Source organism: Lichenostomus cassidix, chromosome 14, assembly GCF_008360975.1.
Source record: "Lichenostomus cassidix isolate B80296 chromosome 14, HeHo_3.0, whole genome shotgun sequence".
Lineage (NCBI taxonomy): Eukaryota > Metazoa > Chordata > Aves > Passeriformes > Meliphagidae > Lichenostomus > Lichenostomus cassidix.
This window is the reverse complement of record NC_139495.1, coordinates 14,916,066-14,937,480: the sequence shown is the minus strand read 5'-3', so window position 1 is coordinate 14,937,480 and position 21,415 is coordinate 14,916,066. Positions and strand designations below refer to the sequence as shown.

The 21,415-nt window shown below is 55.6% G+C and overlaps 1 protein-coding gene across 3 annotated transcripts; it reads right to left on the bottom strand.

Annotated features, from left to right (window-relative positions):
* Positions 1 to 3,215: 3,215 nt before the first annotated feature.
* PRR35 (proline rich 35) lies at positions 3,216 to 21,101 on the bottom strand. Of its 3 annotated transcripts, XM_085075181.1 has the most exons (4): positions 20,969 to 21,059; positions 20,878 to 20,936; positions 8,165 to 9,867; positions 3,216 to 7,138 (listed from the first exon to the last, which is right to left on the bottom strand). In XM_085075181.1, exons 1-4 carry the CDS (start codon positions 21,057 to 21,059, stop codon positions 6,205 to 6,207), a joined length of 2,787 nt encoding a protein of 928 aa, XP_084931307.1. In that variant the 3' UTR covers positions 3,216 to 6,204. The 3 variants fall into 3 exon arrangements, with proteins under 3 accessions (XP_084931307.1, XP_084931306.1, XP_084931305.1); XM_085075180.1 differs by having other exon boundaries at positions 3,217 to 7,138; positions 20,878 to 21,101; XM_085075179.1 differs by lacking the exons at positions 20,878 to 20,936; positions 20,969 to 21,059 and having other exon boundaries at positions 3,217 to 7,138; positions 8,165 to 10,130.
* Between the last annotated feature and the right edge of the window lie 314 nt (positions 21,102 to 21,415).

Sequence of the window (21,415 nt, the reverse complement as noted above, 5' to 3'; positions counted from 1 at the left end):
TTGAGGCAGTGATGCCACCAGAGTGGTTGTGGTGGTGAGAGTGGTGAGGAGCAGTAGTGCTGCTTCCACAAACAGCTGGGAGCAGAGGATCCAAGATGAGCCACAGGCAATGTGTGGAGTGATGCCTTCTGGCTGCCTTTGCTCCTCTTCCTCCCACAGAGAAGCTCCCAGGAGGATGAGGAGGACTTGTGGTTCCTCCCCAGGAGCTACAGTTTGGGTGAGAGCAGGCGGCTGGGCTGTCCCTCTGATCTGCATTGCCCTGGCAGATCAGCCCCTGCCAGGTCTCAGCACATCTGTGCTGCTTCCCTGGTGTGCTACCAGCCCTGGGGGTGACATTTGTGCCTCGAGGGGAGTCACAGCCTCCCCTGCTTGCTCCTACTGTGCTAATGCTTCCAGGCAAAAGGAGAGACAATGCTGAGAAGAGGGGTGAGGAAGAGACAAAGGGAATGGTGTTCTCGTAGCACTATTAGTACCTTCCAGGACACTTGGATCTCCCAAGAACAGCACCACTCCTTACTTAAGGTCATGGGGAAACTCCCCTTTGACATGCAGTCATTTGGCAGAAAGAAAACATTCCCAGCCTTTCCCCATGTGAGACGTGCAAAGGTTGTGACAGACCCTCTGGAGTGTTGGGATCCCTTTGGGGTCAATTCCTGATTTGTCTTCCCAGCTCCAGAGTCCTCTCAGCCTGGTATCTTTCCCTGCCCTCAGCTTGCAGTTAAAGTTGTACTATCACCGCTGCAAAGCTGGGTCATTGCCTCTCTCCTGCCTGAGATGGAGCAATTCTGCTCCAGGTTGTCTTTGCAGCTTCACATGTCTGCTCAGAAATCTCCTGGCCGACCTTGGCCCTTCTTGAGCCCACGTTTGGTAAATTTCCACTGCTCCGAGCTCCGGCCTGCCCATGTTGGGGTAAGAGAAAACTGGTTGTGCTGGGCAGGAACCACTTCTCGTCCCCAGCTGGTTCCACGTGGTAGCCCACAGTTCCGAGTGAGTGCCTAGCTCCCTGGCCCTGCTGCAGGTGGGGCCTGGGATGCCCTGACACAGCGGGATGGGGCACCCCAGCACTCGCTCTCCTGGTCATCTCAGCCACAGCCTCTGGATTTGCATGGTACCAAATCACTTGGATCTCCCCCACGCAGCTGCACATTGCTGTGTGCAGGAGGTTAACTCCCCCTGGTACCAAATGTGTCCCCATTTCTTGGTGTCACACCTAGCACCCTGCTGGTGCTTGGCAGCACCCAACTCTGGACATGACTTTGGCTCTACCACATCTTTTACTTGTGGGCAAGCCCAAGGGGGTTTGCAGCTCCATCCCTTGGACCATGGTTTCCTTGCCAGGCTTGGGTGCAGTGGGAGGAAGTGATGCTCGCCACAGCCCCAGCCATCCTCTATGCAGGAGGATGACTCCTGGTGGCTGTACCTCTGCAACGAATGTCCTCTTCCAGCATGGGATCCATGCCCAAATTTTGTCACCAGTCCTTTGCTGCCAAGTCAGGGAAATCTCCGGACAGAGCATTTTCAGGGGTCTCTGGGGTGTTCCCACCTCATGCTCAGGGCTGCCCTCCTCACAGTGAGCAGCCTCCTAACATGATGTCCTGCCATGCATCCCCACAAGTTCTAGCCCTGTCTGTGTCCCAGGGTGCATGGGTTGCTCCTGCACTGTCTCCCCTTGCTGTTGACCCTAGCAGGGCATCCAGCCAGAACTCACAATCACACAAACACGGCTGGAAAACTGGTTGGGGATGCAGCAAACCCACCCTCCGTGTCCTCCACTCTCAGCTTCCCTGGGGCCACGTCCTTGTGCCAATGAGATGGGGAGTGTAATAACCTCCTCTTTTACAAGGAACTTTGGAACCTGGTTCCTTCCACTGCCTTGACCGAGATAAGCTTTCCCTCAGGGTTTGTTTATTAGGAAACTTCTCTCCCTCCCAATCCCTGAGCTCTCCTTTGCTCTCAAAGCCGGAGGAGAAGGAATACTTGAGCAGGAGCAGCTATATGCACCTGGGGTTAGAAACCCATAAAAGTTGTGCAGCTCCATTGACCAGGAGCTGCTGGGCTCTGAGCTCTGCCAGGGGCCTGCTGTGACCCCATGTCCCCCCATCCCCAGGAGCAGGGGGGCTGCTGCCTCAACAGGGCAGGGGAGGGATTTGGCTGGGTCCTCCAGCTGTCGACTGGGACTGGGCTTGGCTTGGCAGAAAATGGGGGGGACATGCAAGTAGAGGGAGTGTGGTCAGCCATGACCAAGAACGATGGCTATCGGGTGGGCCTGCGTGTAAAGGGTGGGTAATGGCTCCCTATCAGATGCCTTTAGGGTGACCAAATAGCCGTGTAATGGATCCTGTACTGGAGTGGGCTGAGGGGCCTGGAGGTGCAGATTGCAGCCTGGATAAGCCATCCCAGTAGTTCAACTCCCATCCATTATTTAAATATAATCTTTTCAATTGGAATGGTGCCAGCAGCTCAGCCACCTCCCTAGTGGCCTGCAGGTAGGAGTCCCTGGGGAGGGGATTGCCTTGGACAGCCATGGCATGGCGGAGAGGGGAGCCATCCCCTCTATGGGGTGGCTTGTCCTTGGCCACACCAAGGACAGGGTGTGAAGGTTGAGTGACAGGGTGGCACTGGGGACACGGGATGTGACCCAGCACTCTCTCTCTGCTCTACCCTGCACCAGAATTCAGGGTCTGGTGTTGTGGTCCCCAGGGTCCAGCCATGGTAGATTGTCAAGAGAGATGGCAGAAAAAGGCTGTGTGTGTTTGCAGGGACTTCTGCAGGAGCAAGTAGTGTCATGACAAGACATGGGGGAAATGGCTTCAAACTGGAAGGGAGTAGGTTTAGATTACAGGTAAGGAAGAAATTCTTCCCTGTGGGGGTGGGGAGAACCTCTGGCACAGGTTGTCCAGAGAAGCTGTGGCTGCCCCTGGATCCCTGGAAGTGTCCAAGGCCAGGTTGGATGGGGCTTGGAGCAACCCGGGATAGTGGCAGATGTCCCTGTCCATGGCAGGGGGTGGAAAGAGATGAGGTTTAAGTTTCCTTCCAACTCAAACCATTCTGGAATTCTGGGATTCTATGAATTAGGACTCTCGTTGTTTCTGTGAGGACATTTCTCAGCCTGACTTCTGCTATCAGACGCAGTGGGCTGCCCCTCTCCCCAGCACAGGACAAGCCAGTGGGATCCCAGTGTTGATCCAGCAGAATGAAAGGGTCAACCCCCACCCACGTAAATACAGACCACACACAGTCAACATCTGGGTACATCCTGCTGGTGGCTCCCCTGGCACCTCAAAAACAGAGGCTCTGTGATAGGAACTATGGCATGGACTGGTGCAGGATCCAGCCGGAGCACGCAGAGCTCCCAGGACAGAACAAAGCAGCTGGCAGCAACTCCCGCTTGGAGGTTTTCCTTTTAATGGTTTGGTTTTTGTTTTGTACATTCGTAAAACTGTGAACAATAAATATTGTGTGATCAGCCCCCAGCTCCCACTTGACCCCCCAGCTTTCTGCAGAGGTGAGGGACAAGGTGAGTGATATGGGGAAAGCTGCTGGCACCAGCTCCACTCATGGGAGGTGCCCAGCTCACAGTGTGGGCACCACAGAGCAGGGCAGCATCCCAGCTCGGGCAGCAGAATGGAGTCAGGGGCTAGGGACAGAAAGGTGACAGTGTGCAGATAACATCTCAGCTAAAAAGGGGTGAAAGGCAGCACTGCCTGGTGGTCTGGGCGTGGATCTCCTGCTGAAGCTCAGGGCTGATGGTCCCAGAGCTCAGCTACCCCTCTGGTGTCCTGGACCTCCAACGTGCCCAAGTTCAGATGCGGATCTGCTAAAAACATGCAACGGTGCTTGGAACTGGGAGGAGATGTGGTTCCCAGGTGGGCAGAGGGACCTATAACACTTGTTGCTCCTCAGAGGAGGTAAAGACTGGGTGGGCAGAGAAGGATGTCACAGGAAAATGGGACTCTAACTTGCTGGCTGTGCCTCTGGGTTTCCTGCTGTGATTGGGGTGAAGGTCCAGGCATGGAAGAAGAGGGAGGAGTAGGGAGCCCTGAGATACAGGAACAGGGAGGTGCTGGCAGGGGGGACAGGGGCTGTCAGGGCCCAGTGAAGGAGATGAGGAGGGGAGATGACAGCAGAGCATGGGGCGACAGAGTAGCACAGGATGGCAGAAGAGGCTGGAGGGACACTGGGAGGCTGTTGGGAGTGGGTGATGTGAGCAAGATGCTTGATAGAGAGGATCTGCTGTGCTGATGGTGTTCTGGCATCCAGAGATGACAGCACTATTCACACCCAGAAAGGCTGGTCAATGCCACCTCCTTGGGCTCTGAGACTGAGGATGCTCCATCCAGATTCAGGGGTCTGTTCTGGTGAGGTCTCGTGACCTTCCCCTGGGCCCTTCTGGGAAGCAGTAGAACATGGCCCATCAGCAGATCTGGAGCTGGCTCAAAAGGGCCACATTGCTGAGCTGAGCATCTTTCCTTCTGAATGTCCCCTCCCCCCCACCCCCGCCCCACCCTTTCCTCCAAGGAGGAGAGATCAATAAACCCATGGGCCTCTGTGCCCTAAGCAAAGTCTTGCAGCAAGGAATAACCCCTGTGATGAGGTGGAAGCTTTGTCCAGTGAGGAATCAGGTAAAGAATCAGAACAACCAACTCTTCTTATTACCTGGGTCCATCAAAATACCCAGGAGTCCCAGGTCCCACATGGGGCCTTGCCTTCTTCAACCACCACAGTGGTTTTTGGCCCCAAAGTGGGTAAAGTTCCTGGAATATGCTGTGTAGGTCCCTTATTTATAGCTTTGCCACTGTGCTTTGTCCTGCTTTCTTGGCCACCATCCCAGCACTTCCCATTTCAGTGAAGAATCCACCAAGGTGGTGAAGGCCCTGGGTACTAACAGGACACCCCACCATGTCCGGAACATGGAGTGGGGATGGGAGAGGAAATGCTTTTCCAGGAGAGCACTACAGGGAGGGACTCCAAGAATTGCTGGCCCAAGCATGAGAACATCCTGAGCCAGAGCAGGTGCTTCTCAGCAAGGTGGTGGGGACAGGGATGTGTGACTGCCCTGCAGTGGGTCCCAGTCTGCTCAATGGTGTCAGGAGCCCCCAGTGAACACAGGTAGAATGTGGCTTTTTGGGAAGGCCAGTGCTGATCCCACAAGCAGCAGGCACCTGCCTGGTTGGCTGGATCTCCAGTGCTCTGGCTCAGGGGTGGTTGCTTGGCATTGTTCCAGCATGGGACAGGCCAAGTTTGTGCCTTCACAGTTGTTTTTGGGGCTTGTGTCCCTTGAGCTCAGTGGTTCAAGGCAGCATCATCTCACCCATTTTGCTGTCCTGTGTGCCAGTGTTAGGGGGTTTAAGACTAGTGGGCAGGAGCTCCTGGGAGCTGAACTCTGCAGGATTGGGGCCTTGGTGAGGAACATGCATCACCTGGTCTGCATGGGGAGAGAGGGAGGGAAGGTCCTTTCTGTGTGAAGGCAAAAGGAGGTCAGTGGACAGGAACAAGTCCCCACAGCCCAGCATTCCCTACACATGGCAAATGTCCCTGGCAGGAGAACTCAGGACCCAGGTGTGGAGCTGGCAAGGTGGCTTCTGTGTCACACTTGTCATTGTGGCTGGCAGGATTTTCTTGTCTCCACAGTGCACAAAACTGTTGGCCTCTGGGTCAGTCCAGCTAGGCACCTGGTTCCCTGCTGTGACCCTCCAGCCTCCATGGGACTTCACTCTGTCTTTACAAGGTACAAGGTGACAGCCATGGTCTGTTTGACCACAACCTGTAGTTCCACTCCTGTCCACAGATTATGGGAACTGGGTTGAAAATGTCCCTGAGTGCCCCTGATGAGAGGGCTTGCTGAGCCTTTTGATGAAAGCTTGGTGCAATTTTCTCTTGGTGCTTTTCGCAGTTTTCTCTTGGTGTCTGCTGGTGACTCCCCTTTTGAAGAGAATTCCAGGACTGAGTGCTGAGGCTGGGAACATGCAGAGCTGAGCAGCACAGTCTGTGACACAAAGTCTGTGATGGGGGAGCACAGGGACTGGATTTTTACACCTTGTGGAGTCAGCTGGGGGAGCTGCTGGAACCACACACAATGTGGTCCCAGCCAAGCAGTGGTGGAGCTTTCATCCATGGGGAAGAGGAGGAGCAGAGAGGTGGGACACTGGGAAGGTGAAGCATGAGGTGGTCAGTGAGATCCAGGAGCTTTTCAGCAAGGTGGACTTAGGGGTCAGCATGCAGGGGGCTGTGGACACACACGGCGTCGGTGTCGCCAGGGACGCTGCAGGACAGGGAGCGCTGCACGGCCCGGCAGCCCAGGGGCCCATCCTCGGCACTGACCGGGAGCTGTGGGCCCTGCGAGGCGCTGGGTCTGCCGTCGGAGCAGAGCAGGACGCTGGAGTCTGCCTCGCACTTGGTGGTGCGGCTGTAGTAGGGCTCCATGACATGGCGCAGCTCCAGGGGCACGGTGAGGGGCAGCACCTCGGCCTTGATCACGGCGCCCAGAGGGGCCTCGGAGGAGGCTGCCCGCAGGCTCTCGGAGCGACTCATCTTGATCAGCAGGTCGATGGTTTTGTTCTCGGCCTCCAGGAGGCAGTTGGGCAGCCCCTCGCCATCTCCAGCCTCACCGGTGGCAGCACATTTGCTGAGGGGCCCTTGGTCTTTGCCGTGGAGCTTCTCACTTCCCAGGCTCACATTGCAGGGCTCCTTCTTGGCCTGCTGGACCTTCTCCAGACCTTCTGAGGATCTCTTCACTGACAGGTCCAGTGGCCCCTCATGGGGTTTGGTGGCTTTCTCCAGTGCCTGGTGGATGTGGTAGAGCTCCCTTCGGATTTTGACCAGCTGGTCTCTCAGCTCTTTTTGCCCTGGGGTGTCCTCTTTTGCCAGATCAGACAGTTTCTTCTCCACCTCCTGGTACTCCTCCAAGGTTTTGGACAGGTCCCCAATAAGCATGGTTGTGGCCTCAGACCCTGCTGTGGTGGCAGAAGTCTCTTGGGGTCTGCTCTGCTTGCAGAGACCATGGTCCAGGGCAGCACCCACAGAGGGAAGGACTTCGGTGTCACTGCCCTTCTCCGGTTCCTCGGGCTGGCCTGTGAGGACATCTGAGTGCCAGTGGTCCAAGGCCTTGGGGATGTGGCCAGGGTTGGCCCTTGAACCGCTGCAGAGAAGAAGTGAATACAATCAGTAGCAAAAAAGACAGGAAAATCCTCAGGCGTGTGTCCAGAGCCAGCAGCACCAGATTTAGCCAGGGTTCCTCCACTGGCTGCTGCCTGCATGAAACCCTTCCAGGAAGGGCTTAGGCCAGAGCAGGCAGAGCCGTGACTGGACCTGCCCCAGGCACTGTTGTCCCAGAGGAGGAGGGATCCTGACACACACTGTTTCATGGCACTAACAAAGAAAGAGACCAGTCTGGGGAGATGGTGCTGATCCCACCTCAGCTAGCCAAGCCTGGATACTCGTCTTGGAGTATCAGGGAATGTTGGTGGAAGTGACCATCCCACAGTCCTGAAGGCCCAGTTGGAGGGGATCTCTCTGGCTAGCCTGAGAGCACGGAAATGGCATGTGGGGATAGAAAACCATGGAGAGCTTCTCCAGAGGGAGCTCCTCTGGGAGTCAAAGCAGTGGGTTTACTGTGCCATTTTTCTTGGAGGCACAGCTGGACTTGCACAACCAGGGGAGGAACTGAAATTCTGTTTAAAGGAGCTGTGCACATTTCTAGCCTCAGGTAAAAGGAAATGTTTGGGAATGTGACCCTCCTTCTGGGCTTTGAAACCAGAAGGTGAATCAAAGGAATGCAAATAGGTATGTTTAAAAATAGACAGCAATTGTTCCAGCAAACCTGGGATATCTGGGGACACAGAGGAGCTTTCCTGGTGCCTGGGGAGCACAGGTCCACCCCACACAGACATCACATCACCTCTGGCTCTATATAGAACAGGGGAACGCAAAAGACAGCAGGTGTGACATAGCCCAGGTGCTTGGATGCACCTGGGAGCTTTTGAGGCCCTGGAGGGCAGGGAGTTCTGTTTGGGTGGGCACTGGTGTGGCCCACCAGCCTGAAGAGTGCTCAGCCCCTGGGGCTCATCCTATGGATTAGTGGGAGAAATAGAAATACAGCAGGATATGAAGATAAATGAAGTCAGCCTCAAGTGAGGACGAGGCAGAGAGATTTCAGGCACCTTACCTGCTCTGGTAGCTGAGCTTCCCAGCCATCATCCTTTCGGGTCCTATCAAATCCAGCCCATTGGCAGGGAACTTCCTCTTCAAGGGGTTTCCTGGAGGGCTGCTGGTCTCCAGACAGGTCACCACTGGCAAGTCTGTCTTCCTCACACTGCCATGGGTAAAAGCGCCATCCTTCATCCCCACCATGGTTTGGTAGATGTCAGTGCCTGACTTCTTGCGTAGGTTGCTGAGGCCCAAAGCTGAGTTGCTCTCCTTCTCCTGGGACAGCCATTTCTCTTCTTCTTCCTGCCCCAGCATGGCAGAGTGGCTGAGCTCAGAGCCTGGCTCCTCCCGGACACCTTTGGACCAAGGAAAACCTGTCTTCAGCATGGGAACCTTCAGCAGCCCAGGTTTGGTTGGCTCACTGGGAGGTTTGGTTTGGGGCTGTGTGGGCATGATTGAGCCCACCAGCTGCTGGGTGTCTGGCTTGCTAGAGGACATCTTGCTCTCTGTGGAACCGAAGGTGTGCTCAAAGAGCAGGGGATAGTAGAAGCGGGGGAGGAAGGCTGAGCGCTCAGGGCTCTGCAGAGGCTGGAAGTGGGAGGTGTGTGGGTGCATCAGCTGGGCCGTGGAAGCCAGGAAGGGCAGCTGAGCCAAGTGAGGGTGTGTTGTTGCACTGTTGGCCATGGTGGGGCTCAAGTAGGAGAAGAGACTGGGGTTCAATGGGTAGTTAATACCCAGCAGTGAGAGATTCAAGCCCTGAGGTTCATGGTAGTCACTGTAGGATGGAGGGGGGTAGCACGGGATGATGTTGCTGTCAGTACAAGGTGGGGAGACCTCAGGTGTGCTCCTCCTTTGCCCATTTGCCACCAGCTTCCACTGCTCCATCAGGATCCCACCACTGGCTAGGCATTTCTTTGGTACTTTGCAATGCTTTGGCTTAGCATCTAGGTCAGGGGAGGCCATTTCCCTGCTTTTCATGACATGGTTCTTGAGGGAGAAGACATCTGTGATGATGAAGTCGGGCTCCACCTCCTTGCAGGGCTTGCTGTCCCTCTTGTTCTTGAAGCCAAAGACCAAAGTGTTCACTTCTGGGTCACCTTGGCAACCCGGCTCTTCATTTTTCTCTTTCTTCTCCCCCGCATCCATCTCCCTCAGCAGGCCAGCAACACCCTCCTCCTCCTCCTGGAACTGGGCACCCTCCTCGCTAGCCCCTTCAGCAGGCAGAATCTCCACCCCTGTCATCGGCTTGTCTTCGTGACCGTCCCTGCTGGGGACCTGCTTGGCCCAGTTGGTGCCTCCCGGGGTGGCCGAGGAGTCGCAGGTGTCCTGCTCGTCCCGCCGCCCACGCAGGCGGGAGCTCTCCGTGTGCAGCAGCCGCAGCTCAGGGTGCAGCATGTTGCCCTTCTTGTAGGGCCAGTCGGACTCAATGAGGAGGGACAGGGAATTCTTACACAGGCTGTACTTCATGTGGTTGTAGAGGTGGGACTTCTCCATGCAGGTGAAGGGGCACTGGAAGCATTTGTAGTTGTAGGGTTTGCCCCATGGCCTCGGGATGTAGTGAGGCTTCTTCGGCTTCCTCTCCTTGTGCTTGTAGACCGAGGTCAGCTTGCAGCCCACATCATCCTTGGACATGGTGGAGGCTTCCTGGAGATGGCTCCTGGTGGGAACAGAGGGGCACGGCAGGTGAGTCTTCCCACACCTCTCCGGGAAGCACTGTGTGCCCTGGAAGAACAGCATGGAGGTGGTGAGCTGTGCCTGCAGCTTCTGGGTAGATGGCTGTGCTCCATGGGCACCTCCTGGCCCCAGAGACTGGAGCTTCTGGGACCTTGGTCTAGAGCTCCCATATAAACTCAGGCCAGGCATGGAATTTTTGCCCAAACCTTATAGGTATGCCTATATATGCTGATCCCATTATTGACCCTCCTCTCTCAAACCACCCCAGAGGAAAAGGAAAACAAACACTATTAAAGGCGTTGGAGCTAAACCACCTCAAGCTGACATTGAGGCACCCAGGTGACCTGCCTGGCCAGTCAGAGCCTCCCTGGGGCAGCCCCAGCCCAGCTCAGGGACTATTTTCCTGCTGAGGGCAGAGGATAAAAGGGACTCAGCAGCCCCAATACCGTGCTGGGCATGGACCCATTTGGCTTTGCCATCTCCTGGGGTACTGCAGTGCTAGAGCCAACCCAGGTGTTCCAAAGCTCTGGCAACAAAGCTGCTGCAGAGCTGGGCTACATTCGGGTACCTGCAACCCTGCATGTGAATGCGTGATCCAGATGCAAAGAGGGCAGTGGGATGGATGGACTGACTGCCTGTAACCTGGTGTTGCTACGGGAAAACAAGTCCTGCCTCCCTGTCTCCATGGGACTGATGTTGTCCTATGCCAGAACAATGATAATCTGGTTTGGAAAACCAATCCAGCCAAAACTACACCTCCCCCTCTCCCAGGTGTCTTCCCCAAGATCAAAATGTCCAGGCAATATTCCCCGCAGGACTCTGACACTGGGCTGCCCCCTCTGTGCTTCCCACCACAACCTCCCTGGCGACAGCAGTGTCATGTCTGTCCCACAGCCTGTCCCCCACCAGCTCTGAGAGTGGGCAGGGAGCACAACCTCCCAACTTTTCTCCTCCCAGAGGAGCCAGACCTGCACAAGCTCCACAGTCATGAAATTGGGCTCCTTCACAGATGGCCAAGCAGTCACGGGGTGCCTGACTCTGATGCAAATGCCTGTGTCACCCCTCCAGACTCTGCTTTGCCCTGGAGGGACTTACCAGCTTCTCCTGGGGAGAGTAGCAAGTTTGAGGGCTCATTCTGTGTGTCTGGGGCTCATTTCTCAGGGGCCAAACCATTCCCTGCTGCAGCAGGTCCCAGGGCAGAGCTCTGCCCCAGAGATGCTGCAGCCAGGCTGGTGTGGGAATGCAGAGTCCAGGAAGGAGAAGGCCAGAAGCAGCTCCAGATTGCCACCAATGTGGCAGCTGGAGCCATTTGAGGAAAAATCTGCTCCCTGGCTTCTGGGAAGGAGACAAGATTTGGAGGATTGGAGAGGAAACAGAGTGAGTCTCTGCATCTTTGGGCAGCTGGGACAAGGAATGGCCTGTGGGCAGGTCCAGGCAGCGGCTCAAGAACCTGAGAGCCCCTGCAATGGGCCCTGCTCCCCACTGGCCTGGAGTGTGCCCAGTCATAGCCCACATCCTTCTGCACATGGCTTGGGGGGCTTCCCTGCAGGGGTGGTGGGGAGCATTGCAGTTCCCAGGGCAGGGAGATTGGCACCGCAGTGCCAAAGGGCTGGGATCAGAGTGGGATGGGCTGGGAAGGGGCTCCTGCAGCAGCACCACACCGGAGGATGCCACATGGCCCCGTGATAGTGCCCACCTCCCACGGCTGGCTGGCATTTCTGCTGCTCCCCCTGGTGAGCCCACATCCTTGGGGCTGGCCTCTCACAGCCCCATGGCCCCATGACCATCTGCTCCAGGCACACAGGGATGCTCTGGCAGCAGTCTGCAATACCAGTGTCCCTGAGGACAGTCCCACCAGCCCCATGCCCATGCAGTGGCTGTTCCAGACTGAAGGATGCTCTGGTACCCACTCTCATCACCACGGCCACCAAGGGATATCCCCTTCCCCTGGGAGCATGGTGAGAGCATTTGTGTGATAGAATTACCTGCATAGAACCCTTTCAAATTCCTTTCTGAGGTTTGTCATCAAACAGCAGTGTATTTCCTGCCTGCCACAGGGACAGCTGTGCTGTGGCTTTCCCAGGGGCAGGCTGAGCTGCAGGCAGGGCTGGGGAACAGCCCTCTGCATGCCCACACTGGGGGCTGAGGTGGAAGTCGACCCTGCTACTAAGATCGGCTCATGCAGAAAATAAGCAAAAATGTCCCTTTGTGATGAACCTGTGTCTCCTGGGATGTCGAGGAGAGCTCCAGGGCTGCAGCCCTTACCTGCAGCAGCCCAGGCTGATTTCTCCCATTGCAATGGGATGTGCGGGCAGAGCTCGGGGCCTCCCGCCTGCAGGTTCACCTCAGTGCTCACAGCCTGCACCCTGCCCACGGGGACACACTTGTCCGTCAGCCCTCAGCCACCTCCTGTGTGCATCATGCCTGTGAGCCGTGAGAGCTCCTCACATGCTGCACTGCCCAGGGGAGCAGAAGGGATGCAGCAGCAGCTGGACATGATGAGACCCCTCTGAGCATCACTACCCTGCTCCAGCCACTGAGCCTGGGGTGCAGCGAGCATCCTGGACCTGCCTGTCCCTGGTCCCCTGCCCTGTGTCACCCTGCTAGAGGGCAAGAAACCAAGAGTGACGGAGCAGGGAGCCGGGTGCCTCGGCCCCGCTGCGATGCACGTCGCCTGTTTGCAGGTCAGTTGAACAAACATTTGCTGTTTATATGCCAGAGGCAGATTAAATCTTTGCTGGAAGACTGGAACTGGTTGTTCCATTCCTGCACACCTGATCCTCCTCCTCCAAGGCTGCTGCAAAAGCCATTCGTTCCCCTCCTGTGCCCGGTGGTGCAGGGGATGGCAGAGAGATGTCCCATGTAGGGACAGGCAGCTTGGCTGCTCCACCTCCTTAATGCTGTTGAGAGGAGCAGCAAGGGGGGAAGACAGGAGAGAGCAGAGAAAAAGAATGGGAGAGAGATGGGAAGTGCCCTGCGTGTGAGCCAGGCAGGCTCGGGCGCAGTGGAGGCATCCCCAGAGCCGGCTCAGGCCCTGCGGAGCTGGGAGACAGGCGTTGTGGCTCCTGGTTGCTGAGCAGTTCCCGCACCAGCAGATCTTCGTGGTCTGCTGAGTCTCTCTCTGCCACAACACATTATTTCCAGTGGACTGTCAGCTGCGGCGGTGGGGGCTGTGCCTGGGGGCAGCGCGCGGCGGGGATCGTGCACCTGTGCCTGGGAATTGCAGCATCCCTGCTCTCCTCCCCGGGACTGCCGAGGGGAGAGGGCATGCTCCGATGGAGGGAGCCGAGTGGCAAGGGAAGAAAGAGAGGGAGAGACAAAGGCAAGGAAGAAGAGAGATGCCCAGGAAAGAGATCTGCAGTCCCTGGTGCTCCAGTACTTAAAAAAATCTCAGCCTGGTCTCCAGCCACAGGGACGCAGGGAAGGGCACAGAACCATTGGGGCAGCTGATCCACAGCACCTCAGTCATCCATCCAGCTCCTGTCTTTAATAACATCCAAAACTCAACTTCCAGGATGTAGGACAGGCATCTATGGTACCGCTCCAATTTTCCTAATCCCTCAGCCATTCCAGCAGACTGGCTGCTGCTGGATGGAGCACATGGAATGCACATCCCCACTCTGAATCTGAGCTTCTCAGGAAGCTGTGGAAATGTTCAGCCCCTGAAGCATCCTGCAGCAGGCAGTTCTGGGCGCACCACCCGGAGCTTCATTCTCCAGCTTGCTCCCACAAGTCTCACATGATGCCCCCCAATGCTTTGACTGGTGGAAGTAGCAACCACAGTCCCTGTCCACCCTCCAGACACATGGTTCACCACCACACCCCTGCTTCACCATCTCCTTTAAAGGCTGAAGCTGGACACAGGGCCAAACCCTCCCTGATGCCATCCCCTTCCCTGAGCCTGCTCCTGGTGTGTGATAGCCACTTGCAGGAAGGGACTCAGTCCTATGGGTTTCCTGTACCAATACAAACCCTCTCCACCCATAGGTGGGCATGTGAACTTGTCCTGATAGCTTTTGCAAGAGCTTTTCTGGCTGGAGCAAATACCCCATGTCTCAAACTGATATCCTGTCTTTGATGCTGACCTCCAAGTGCTCCAGTGCTGACTGGGAGGCTGCCAGAGAGCTGCAACGCTCCCATGGAAATTGGCTGCCCTCAACCTTTCCCAGATGGCTGTAGGACACAGCATGGAGGAATGGGCTCAAGAAAGGCATGGAAGTTCTTCTCCACTTAGTGTGGTGGCGATGAAACTCCTGCCTTGCACCTCGTCCTGCAGCTGAGGATTCCTGTGGTCTCTTACAAGCTGGTCCTACCCCCCACAGGTGGGAATTCAGTGGTGGTGCCCTGCTCACCCAGCACCAGCCACAGGGACAACTCTTGCCTGCTCATATATCCACCAGTTACTTCCTTCCGAGCTGTCCAGGTCACTCATTTCCTGGGGCTCAGCATCACTCCAGTCTGTGTGGTCCCAGCATTGCCATTTGTCATCCAGGCATGCGTTGCCCTGGTGACCGTGCCAGGACAGGACACTGTGGAGCAGAAGGATGGCCCTTCGATGGGACCTCACAACAAACCCACAAATCATCCCGCTTCTGCCTTTACCCGGACTGCCGTTCTGGAAATTCCCGTGGGGTTTCATCCCGTTTTCCCCAGCGCCGTAGCTGGAGCAGCCGGGCAGCACCGCGGCAGGGGAGCGGGTGGTGTGGAGCCACTGATCAATGCAAACCACTTTCCCTACACTACACGCTTTTGCCGCAGGGGCTGCTCGGCTATTAGCGGCTATCGGGTCCCTTTTCGTTTTCATAGCCTGGGGTTGTGTGATTTGAGCTTTTAAGCGTTTATCGGAGCTGGGATGAAGGCAATTGGCCATGGCAAAGCAGCAGGCACTCGGCAAGAGGAGACAAGTGTGGCTGGTGGGGCTGGGAGCTCTGCACCTCCCCAGCCTCACCCTGTACTGGTGCTGTGTGAGTGACTGTGTGAGGCTGTCCCATCACCTCCTCCTCTGGGTCCCTACATCAGCAGCTTTGAAACTGTTCCCACCTTGAGCTGTGCCTTCCTCCAGCTTGATCTCAATTGTGGCACCAGAATCTCTTCCCCATACGACCTACCTTCAGAAGAGCCTGGGGTTTCCTGTGTCTTCCAAACAGCCAATCTTTCCATGTCTGCCCACCCACCACTTCTTCATGTGCAAGGCCAGAGCTCAGCATGGCTCTGCTGCTGCGAGGCTTCTTCATCACCACTTCTGTGTTTCCATATGTGGGCTCACCAAACCACATGCTTCACATCCCCAGAGCAAGACAAAGTCAGAGTCGTGGCCTACAAATCTGAAGCATTTGGATTCCCAACCTTTGGGTTTCCAGCATTTGGAGGCATCTGGAGTTCCTGGTTGGTAAAGCTTAGCTCTCCCCCCAGGTGCATTTTGGTGAGACCCAAAATCCAGCCCAGAGAGGAGGGTGGGTCCATCTTTGTGAGCATTGCTGCCTTTGGATATGCAGGTTGTCTGGCATGAGGTGTCCTTCAGCCAGGTGATGAACTTACTAACCCTGCCATGTGCTGGAGCCAAGGTACCTTCACATGTACAAGTTTTCCCTAATTTTGGGTCAAATCTTCTCCCATTTGTGCACTTGCTCAAGAAGTGTTGCTGTGTGTCTGACCTCTGCTCTAGCCTCCACCCACAAAAAGTTTGCCTGAAGGCTCCCTGGGGCAACCCCAACACCCCGTGAAAAGCGTTCAACCAAGTGGCAATGGGCTGGAGACGTCATTGTCTGCCTGTGACACTCACAGAACAACTCACAGGCTCCTTGAGAGATGAGATCAGGCCGTCACAGCCTCCAGGCTACTCTCCAGAGACGTGAGGGTCCTCCACCGCAAAAGGCTTTCCCTCCCACAGCCTATCCTGCTGCGAGCCCTTCGGGGGAAGAGGCAGGTTCTGGTGAGGAGATGTAAGACTGTCTCTCCACATTATATCAACCACCCGCAAAGCTTCTGCCCAGGCCCCACTGTGGGATCTTCTTACATCTTCCTCCACCTCCACTCTAACCACTAATGGAGCCTCAGGAGACCACAGGCTCCCAGCAGTGGAGTCAGCACCTCAATGGCACACTGGCAAACTGATTTCCAAATTTGTGAACACATTATCAATCTCCAAATGAAAATGTGCAGGTGGGGGTGGTGCAGAGGGGAAGGTGTCTGTGCAACTCAGGTGGGCTCAACAGTGTGGCTGGCACCCAGGGATGTGCAGAGGAGGTGGTGTCCAGGCTGGCATGGTGAGCATGGGAAGAGGATGGACAGCTGGAGACAGCTGGGGGGCTTAAGAAGTGTGTGCAGCTGGAAGAGGAAGGTAGGTCCAGCCATCCTATGGGCTAAAGTCTGTGACATGCCTATAACGTGTAGGGCTTTCCTGTTTCCAGAAAAAAATTCCATAGCTTATTTCAGTTTCTATGACCTCTGAAATTCCTTTCCCACTTACAGGTTTCTCCTTCTCCTGCTGGTGTGACAGCACAGGATGGATCCTACTGTCTGTGACCACCTGTGCTGAGAGGTTGCCTCTCAGCCTTCCATCTGGTGGACCTCTGGGGATGGTGGCAATCTCCAGAAGCTATTTCTGGTGACCTGCACCAGTCCCCTCTGTCTGCTCTGGCACACCAGCTGCGGTCCAAGCAGGGCAATGTGGGGCTCAACTCTGATTCCCAAAATCCAATTCTCCCTCCCACCACAGACCAAACATGAGTGTTCCCAGTGTGGACGCAGAGGTTAGATCATCTCTCTGCCCTACACAGCACAGATCCCTCGGCTGGGTATGGACAAGATTCCACATCCTCTGCCACCTCCCCTGCAAAGCAATGAGCTCTGTCACACAATGAGGTGCATCTAGTCACCGCTTGACCAACCCAAAGGCTCCCTGAGGCTCCCCAAACTTCTACAGCCCAGTTCCTCATACTAGAAATGTTCCCCTCTTCACTTTCCATTTATCCTTGGACAGTTCACATTCCTTAAATGCCCTGGGGATGGGAATGGTAAAGAAAGGAGATTTCTGCTTTGCTTTTCCTGTCTTGGCAGAGCCCACCTCTTCTTGTGTCTCCTAAGACACACCAAAGATGGCCAAATGTTCCCATATGGGTATGACCTTTCTCACATCCTGAGGTCTCTCCTACCTGCTGTTCCCATATTTCCTGCTCAGGTGTCCTAGTCCACAAAATCAATCTCCATCTTCCCACCAGAAAATGCACCTTCTTCCAGTTCAAATCCACCTGATATCCTCTAGAGGCAGGAATAGGGATTCAACCCTCCTCTGCCTGCCACCCTCCTGCCTTGCAGCCCAGCCCTCTCCTGCTTCTGTTTGTGTCCATTGCTGTGTCCTCACTTACCCTTTGCTGCAGGAGAGGAGCTGCACACAAGGACATCACAAGCATTTCCCTCACCCTTTCTTCTCTCCATGCTTCCTGCTATCTTCAGAGCCTTTTCCACTCTCTCCTGTCTTGGTCCAGCTCCTGGCAGTCAAGATTCTGGCTCTACTCATGTCTTGGATGTGGCTCCTTTTCTGTAAATCTACAGCCCGTTTGGCAGGACATGCCCTGCTGCAGGGAGTTACTCCATCCCAGATGCAGGACTTTGCCATTCCCTTTCTCCAGCTGGCAGCTGCACCTTGCACAGCTCATGGAGCCTGGCAGTCCAGCCTGTGTTTGACCCACCTTGTCTTTACATTTCCAGTTTGGCCATGAGGACACTGCAGGAGACCATGTCGGGGGCCCTGCTAAGGTCACTTATCAGGATCTGTTTCTCTCCCTCCCTTGTCCTGGCAGCCAGTCCTCTCCTCATAGTGGGCAGTTGTGCTGCTCTGGCACAATTTGCCCTCAGTAAATTCACCCTGGCACCTTCTCATCATCTATGAAGATGGAAAGGACTTCAAGGAGGCCTCACAGCTGTCCCAGAGACCAAGATGGGTGCTCCCTGGTGGGTCTGAGCCACCTGTGCTGGAGGGCCAGGGGTTGTTGTGTACCCTGCAGGACCTCTGCACATCTCAGCAGAGCCTGGGATGGAGCCAGCAGTGTCCAGCGATGGTTTGGCTGTCCCACAGCTGGCCCTCTTGGGACTTTCTGAGTTGTGTCACTGTCACCAGGGGCTTAAAAAGCAGAGCATTGCTGGTGGCAGCCATCCAGCCCTCATTTGGGATTGCCCCACACAGCCAAAAGCTTTCCTCAGTACACCCTCAGGACACAGACCTGCCAGCAGACACACTCAGTCACTGCCTCCCTCCTGATGGACTCTTCTGCCAGCTCAGGTGGGCAGGGGAGGGCAGGAAAGGGGCCCATCAGTCACAGGGAACAGACCTTGCTGCACGCTTCTTTTTCTTGGCTGGGATCTTATTCTCCCAGGGTAATCCCCGAAGATTGTCTCTCTTCTAAGTTACAGGACTCTCTTCAGCCAAAACATGGCCAAGATGGGGCCATGATTTCAACTATTCATAGAAAAGGGGGGCTGTTGCAATGCTGGGCCCCCACCCAGGAGGACATGGACTTATCCCTACTCCAGTCTGCCAGGTGCCAGAACTGGCTCCAGCCAGCAATTTTAGGATGGAGCCATGAGAGAGATGTTTAAGCCATTACAAGGTCTAACCAGCCACCAAGGAGCTGCCACCTCAAAGGACCAAGGAACTTGATATATGTAAGATAAAAGCCAATAAAATAAAAGGTGTGGGTGAGGGGTGCTTGGTATGCTGATCCAGCAGCAACAGCGGTGCAGTTTGGTGACCACATCCATGAAATCCAGCCCACTGCTGATCCTAAGTGGGAACATCCCCTGCTTCTCCCTCCCCATCTCTGGGGGAGCACAAGCAATTCCACCTGCTAAATAAAAATCTAAAGGGGAAATGATCCAATTCTGATTGGGAGAGCTTGGGAACAGCAGGGAAATTGCATAGTAGAGAAGCTGGTTGGGATGGACTCCAGGGAATGTGGAGGAGGTCTGCAAGGCAGAAGCCTTCTTGCAGGGATGGGACACCCTGGCTCAGGGCCAGCACATGGGGACACTCATAAACCCTTCAGAAGAGAAACTCGGATTGTTCCTGGGGGGATACCCTGCTGCCAGCAGAGAGGAGGGGGGAGGCTGCTCCACGGGGACCCCAAGCACACAGGCAACACATCACACCTATTTGCAGGCAGATTTCTCTCCAAAACACGTATTTAGTCTTGAAATACATATTTATTCTTGGGCAGGAAGCTCTGCAGTGCTGTGGGCTGACCCATGGGCAGTAGGCACCTCTCTGCCTTCTGCCTGGTACTTGATAACGGTGTTTGGTTGGGTTTTTAATGCAGATCAAAGGTGATACTGCCTGCTGGGATCCTCCCTGTGTCTCCAGCTCCATTGCCTCCAAAAATGGCCTGAGCTGCTCAGCCCCTGGTCCCGCACCTTGGGCAGTGCCGGGGCTGCAGCATGGGGGCGGCAGCCGAGGCATGTTGCTGTAACTGGATGCAGGGACGCCGAGCGGGCAGGTAGCACTGGCCACCAAATTGCCCAGCGAAGTCTGTAGTGGCCAAGGGATTACCAGGAGGAGTAACAAGGGCCCGAGGCAAAGCCACCGGGAGGAGGCAGGGATGTTATTAGCTGGTGCGGGGAGCGGGAATACAGCTCGTTAACCTGTGCTGTGCCGCAGGACGAGATGGAATGGCCGAGCAGCCGTGCTCCTGCGGGTCCCGAGTGCCTGCAAGGTGCCGGGAGAAGCTGCTGGGACAGTGCCCAAAATGCCTGTGCAGGGGCGGGGGTCTTCCTGCATCCGCCCTTCAAACCGCGGTCCTCCCACAGCCTCCGGGTCGGGCAGAGCTCTGAAATTCTGTGGGATCTCCCGAAAAGGGTGAGAAGACCTAAGGGGATGAGGGGTGACACATCCACAACCTCCTGTCCCAGATTTTCACAGAGGGGAACCCAAATCCTCATGGAGGAGTGAGAGCAGGGCAGCAGCATCCAGTGGGTGCCAAAAACTTCTCCCCGTGCCAGTCAGTCCAAGGATTTGCCACCACCCTAATGCACAGCTGGGCCTCGCTGACCTGATTTCCTTGCCTTTTTTTAGGAAGCCTCTGACTGCTGCGAACTGTTCCTTGTCATGTGACCTTTTGATTTAATTGTCGAAATTCCTACAAACATGCATTCCCTGGCGTGAGGAAGTATATTCCTAGTTGACACCATTAAGCATCTCAGTAACTCACCTCCTCTGGCAATTCAACAATTCAGTTTAGTTTTCACTTCCTTTAAGAAGGATTTAGAGGAAAAAAAATATGGATAACAAGGATAATACTGTCTTACTGCTGAATTTCCTCCTTCTCCTGGTTTGTAATTTTTCACAATTGTAAATACTCATACATCTCCAAACCTGCAGACAATCATCGATCTTTTTGATTATTACACAAACACGGAGAGGTAAATGCTTTAAAATTATCCTGCCCTCTGTGTTCCTCCATGATGGTTCCTTTTGCCCAATGTATCCCTTCATTTTTCAGTGGGGAAACCAGTCAGACCTCTGCAACCACCCCATGGTCACGGGGAAAGCATCCAAAATCCTCCACAAACTTTCTATTGTCAGGGACTCGCGTGAGCAGACCCCGGTGAAGGCAGTCGGACATGTCATTAGGAGAGCAACCCAAGCAGAAAGGCCCCATATGACCTCCCCGGTGCCGAGTGCCTTTAATAATCAGGAGTTACGCGGCTTGCAGAGATACCAGCGAGCGGGATCAAAGAGCATCACTTGGGAAACAGTCGCCTCCCTGCTCCCGGTGGGTTTGCTCATCCCCGCTCCAGGTACGAGCTCCTGCTCCCGGCAGAGCCCCAACCTGTGGCGCGGCACCGGGCTTCCCTTGGCACCGCCAGATACCTGGTAATTTATTTGGGAGAGTGCAAAGCTGGCAGGACCAAGCAGTTTTAACAGGGGAGTGTTTTCCACTCCAGGTCCCTGGTGTGTTTTGTTCCCTGCCCAGACCCGCAGTGAGACCCGCCGCTGCCTCCAGCACCTTCCACCCTCCGCGTACCCCATCCATCCCCAAAACAGATTGAAATGTCAGCACTTACAGCTCGGCCCCCGTCCCGGCTGGGTCCCTGCTCAGGGCCGGGAGGCTGCGGGGAGGCTGTGGGAGCGGGGCGAGGGCTGTCTCCCTGTCTGGGACCCAGCGTCCCCAAAGCCCGCCGAGGCGGGGGGCAGGTGATGTCCGAAGCCACTGCCGAGCATTTACAGGGTTGTTTGCAGGAAACATCAAACTCAGGAACAGAAGCGCCAACCCAGGAGTCATCGCCCCCCCTCGCCGTCCCTCCCCACCCTCTTGCTTGGTCTCATTTGTACCGATTTGCCCCGCAGGCTTCGCGCTGATTTGCCATGTCCCTGGCAGGGCTTCGACCGGGGAGGGGGAGCGGGAGCCAGACGGGGAGCGGATCGGGGGGAGCAGCCATGGGGAGGGTGGTGGGGACCAACAGGAGCCTGGCTTGCCAAAAGCAGTTCAGACCTAGAAAAAGCTTTAATGTGCACAGACGGAGCAGGCTGGGAGCAAAACCAGCTGGGCTGGAAGAGAACGTGCTCGGCAAGAGGCTGGTTTGGGGCTGGGTGCGTGCGTGG

Coding starts and splice junctions, on each gene's coding strand:
- PRR35 (XM_085075181.1), bottom strand. CDS start 21,059: ATGTTTCCTGCAAACAACCCTGTAAATGCTCGGCAGTGGCTTCGGACA. Junction 9,868..20,877: donor GCCGGGACGGGGGCCGAGCT/GTAAGTGCTGAC, acceptor CTGTTCTTCCAG/GGCACACAGTGCTTCCCGGA. Junction 7,139..8,164: donor AAGCTCAGCTACCAGAGCAG/GTAAGGTGCCTG, acceptor TCTTCTCTGCAG/CGGTTCAAGGGCCAACCCTG.